Genomic DNA, 3,941 nt, shown 5'->3' with positions numbered 1-3,941 from the left:
AGTGCTGCTTGACTGGCACCTGTGCCGGTAACACGTAAAAAGCACCCGCTACATACTCTGAGTGGTTGTCATTAGGAAGGGCATCCAGCTGTAGAAACCCTGCCAAATCAGATTGGAGCCTGGTGCTACCTCCTGGCTTACCAATTCTCAGTCAAACCGTCCAACTCATACCAGCATGGAAAGGAGATGTTAAATGATGATAATGATGATATAAACAAATTAGAGGTTCTGGCTGTGGAAAATGTTTGACTTACCAGATGCCAGCCACTGTCCTTTTGGATGAACAGATATACATCGTACCATATTCTTGTGACCTTTGTAAACCTAGAAATGGATCAAAATATATTTTATGAGCTTACATCTAATGAATAAGATGACAATAACAAAGTCTTTCATGATCATAAAAACAACAAAAACAAACGTTATCATCTCCAATAATCAGTTTGACCACTATTATATGGTAAATGATAGGAATGTTCACTTCACAATTCGCTTTCAGCTAACAGCTATTAAAACATGTATGAAAGGAAAATGTCAACAAGAATCTACCACATGGGCATACATTTCAAACAATCACTAACAAATACAAAGTGATGGTCATGATTAGAATGCTTATAATCACTCTGCTCAATCAAGGGTACCTGGAGCTAAACACTAGCCATCTTTCTGGCTGCATATGCACAAACTTTTGACTCATTTCAGTCAAGTCAATAGCAATCACTCAGAATTCTCATTACAACAGTGTCTGCCCATCCAAACTATCAAGCTACAGACCACCCAAACCCACTTTTCATTACCCTTACAAAATAGGCTTCTTAGAACTGCAAACTCATGGAACTCACATTTTGAGTGCAATCATCAATCTACAAAATTAATATGCAGCTAGCATTTGAGAAGGCATTATTCTAAAATTGCTGCATATTTCATTAGCTGAAAGTTTTGAGTTCAATTTCTCCAGTGAGTATAGTTGAGTGTGGGATAGTCTCAGAGAAGCTGCTTAATTCCACAAAATGAAGATAAGAGTCAATTCTGTCCCTTGAGGAATAAGACTCACTTTTACTGTCAAATGTCATTTTAATAGATATTCACAAGTAAATCCAATAGACCTTAGTGCTAGGTGAGGATCAATAGATGATGGAGAGAGAAATAGATAAAGATGCCAAGGAAAGTAATAATGATATGGATAATAATACAAATAACCCAAACAATTGTGATCTTTTTCTAAGTACCTGGTCAACTGCTAATAAGCATTTCATCAACCAATTTCATGTAGCCAACAACTTGATGTGGATTAAGGTTAGTTGTAGAAGAGCAGACCATACTAAAGTCTAGTTTGTGTTGTTTGGATGAAATAATTTGTTTGCGATACCCACGACAGACAAATTAATTTCATACAAGCGTCATTTCCAATTTAAGTATGTGCAAAGATGATAATCATGGCAATATGATGAGAATTCCCAACATTTATCTTTTCTAACAACTACTATACTTTGCCATACATTTCCCAATATTATGCAGAAGAAATATCTCAACACTTAAAAAAAAAAAGGTAGGATAAAATCTAGTATCTTAAAAAAGGGAAGATTGTTATAGACAGGCACAAAACGATAAAAAGACATGTACAATGTTAAACATCAAACTCACCACTGATTGAACAGTAGGAAAAGGCTGTAAATCTTTGGGTTTTGGTAAAGTTGGTAGAAGATCTTGTGGATCCAAATCTTTTACCTGTGAAAAGAAATTACAAAAATAAACCAATATAATCATAAACGCTTTAATGATGTTAACAAGACATTAAAGAATAAGGAACCTACTAGGTATTTTTAATGATTTTACGAATTCACAACTTTGAGAGAATAATGTAATAGAATAACATTATGTTACTTGACACAAATTTTACCTTCATAATCTTCTTCCTGGGACACAAATAGAGATCAAGGCATCTTTCAAACCGTTCTTCAATAAATCGAGAGTAACCTGGTAACAAACGCAGTGAAGTGTACTTCTGAGGAAGAAGCTTCATTCGCCTTTCGTATGGTTCCTTAGCTCTCCATGCTTCCTCTTCCTCTGGTGTTAAGATATACTCAGGAGGTGGATTATAAGACTCTGCATGACCAGGTAATGCCAGCTTGGGGGCAGCAATGTGATGTCTGAAACGTTTGTTTAGCTCTTGCTAAAAGACATAAAAATAACAACAAAATCATCAGCAGACTCCAGCAATTAGCCACCCACTCATTGTTTCTTAAAGATATAAAAGACAGTTATTAATCAGTGTTATCTGTTAACAACCACCAAAACTACATAAAATACTTTATGCAAGATGAGATATATCCATATAAATAAAGAAAAACCTCATAACAGATCACATAAATTAGATGTAAATAGTGGAATTTACTTCTTCATTCTCCTTCCACATCATGTAAAATGTTCGATTTAATTCCTCATCATCTGGATCTTTCCGAGGTGGCTTAGGCTTTAGCCAACCCATTTTGATAGCATGTACCATCTGCCCCACCTGTGAATGAAAAACAAATATATAATCATGAAATAGTAAAATAATTCTGTTGTAAGAACTGTTTATTAGCAGAGATAGGAAAGCACTAGATCAACCTCCACACGAGAAGAAACAAACTCAAGATGAGTTCAAAAGTCTTTACAAGTTGAAATATGTCCAAAACATGTGAACTGATCTTAAGTTTGATCACTTTCAATCACTTCTCTGCACAACTACTTACATATTAGTTACAGCCTGGCAGGCTATGCACACAATTTACGAAAGTTTTAAAAAGCTAAAGCTTTCCAGTCAGCTCAGAGTTGCATTTCTCAGTATCTGGACTGAAAACAGCTAACATGCTAAAAATGCATTTACCAGTTCACAGAGGGTGTCCTAAGCTGACAATGTTTTTATACTCTTTTACCTAAAGCAAGAATTTCTTCTTCACAATAAAATAGAGTGAAAAAGGCTTTACATAATGAAATATGGCTCAAATATATTTGAATTTATCTAAAGTTTACTTACAAAGATATGTCATGTTTTTAATCAAATTCTAGTAGTGAAAACAAAATTAAAGAAGAGACATGTAAACATGACACCATGTAAATATAACTGAGCTTTTGAAACCTACACAAAAATCAAAGAAAAGACATACCATAATTACTGCTGAGAATTGTATAGAAATATTGATAAACTAAAGTAGTAGAAGCTGTTTTTAGCAGAAGAAATAAACATTTTTGGTAGCAAATAGCTTATTCTATCATTTGGGTTTATGGGGTTGTAAGGAAAACTAAGTCATTGGGCTTAAGATTTCAGCAAAATTAGTCTGAAATGAAACCAAATACAATCTGTACAAGAAATAGAGCAGCAGCCACTGGCAGGCAAGACAACTTGCTTCCACCTCATTATGTGAGATGCTGCCAAAACTAATGCAAAAACGACTAATACTTCTGCATTATCTACTCTTTCTTCATACTAAAATATATAGCACTGAGAGTTACAGTTCATAATTGATGTGCAAAGCTGAATTCAAAGTCTGTAGTAGAAAAACTTAAGCAGGAAGTATTTCTGCAACAACATGTGTAACATGAATAGAATAAAAGGAGAAATAATAGATGTAAATTGCTTACTTTGAGTCTTTCCCATTTGGAAGGAATAAAACTGCGTTTGTCTGGTGGTCGATTAGTAACAGGATGTTTTATAGTTTTATATGTGAAGAAATCAATCCAAGGCTGTAAAGAGAAAAAGGTGAAAAAAGAATACTCTCGGGTCTTGAATAATCCCCCCTCCCTTTTATTCCAACTCCCACTTGCTCATTAAATTTTGCTAATCTATCTCTGGTGAAATTTTATTGTAAGCTATTCATACTGATACAACAGCTGAAGAATCTAATAATTCTATTTTACATTAAAAACATCATATATATATATATATATATATAAATATA

The 3,941-nt window shown here is 34.0% G+C and overlaps 1 protein-coding gene across 1 annotated transcript in view; it reads right to left on the bottom strand.

The window, feature by feature from the left end:
* The window catches only part of LOC106874947 (ribosome biogenesis protein bop1-B), a 51,632-nt gene that overhangs the window by 34,089 nt on the left and 13,602 nt on the right, over positions 1-3,941 (bottom strand). The window contains exons 7-11 of the mRNA XM_014922866.2: positions 3,625-3,726; positions 2,396-2,515; positions 1,901-2,173; positions 1,645-1,728; positions 255-324 (exon numbers count right to left, since the gene is read on the bottom strand). Coding sequence (XP_014778352.1) covers positions 255-324; positions 1,645-1,728; positions 1,901-2,173; positions 2,396-2,515; positions 3,625-3,726 — 649 coding nt within the window. The remainder of the gene's footprint in view (positions 1-254; positions 325-1,644; positions 1,729-1,900; positions 2,174-2,395; positions 2,516-3,624; positions 3,727-3,941) is intronic.

This window comes from Octopus bimaculoides, chromosome 1 (genome assembly GCF_001194135.2).
Source record: "Octopus bimaculoides isolate UCB-OBI-ISO-001 chromosome 1, ASM119413v2, whole genome shotgun sequence".
Lineage (NCBI taxonomy): Eukaryota > Metazoa > Mollusca > Cephalopoda > Octopoda > Octopodidae > Octopus > Octopus bimaculoides.
Note: the sequence above shows the minus strand (reverse complement) of the source record. Positions and strands in the feature narration are given on the sequence as shown.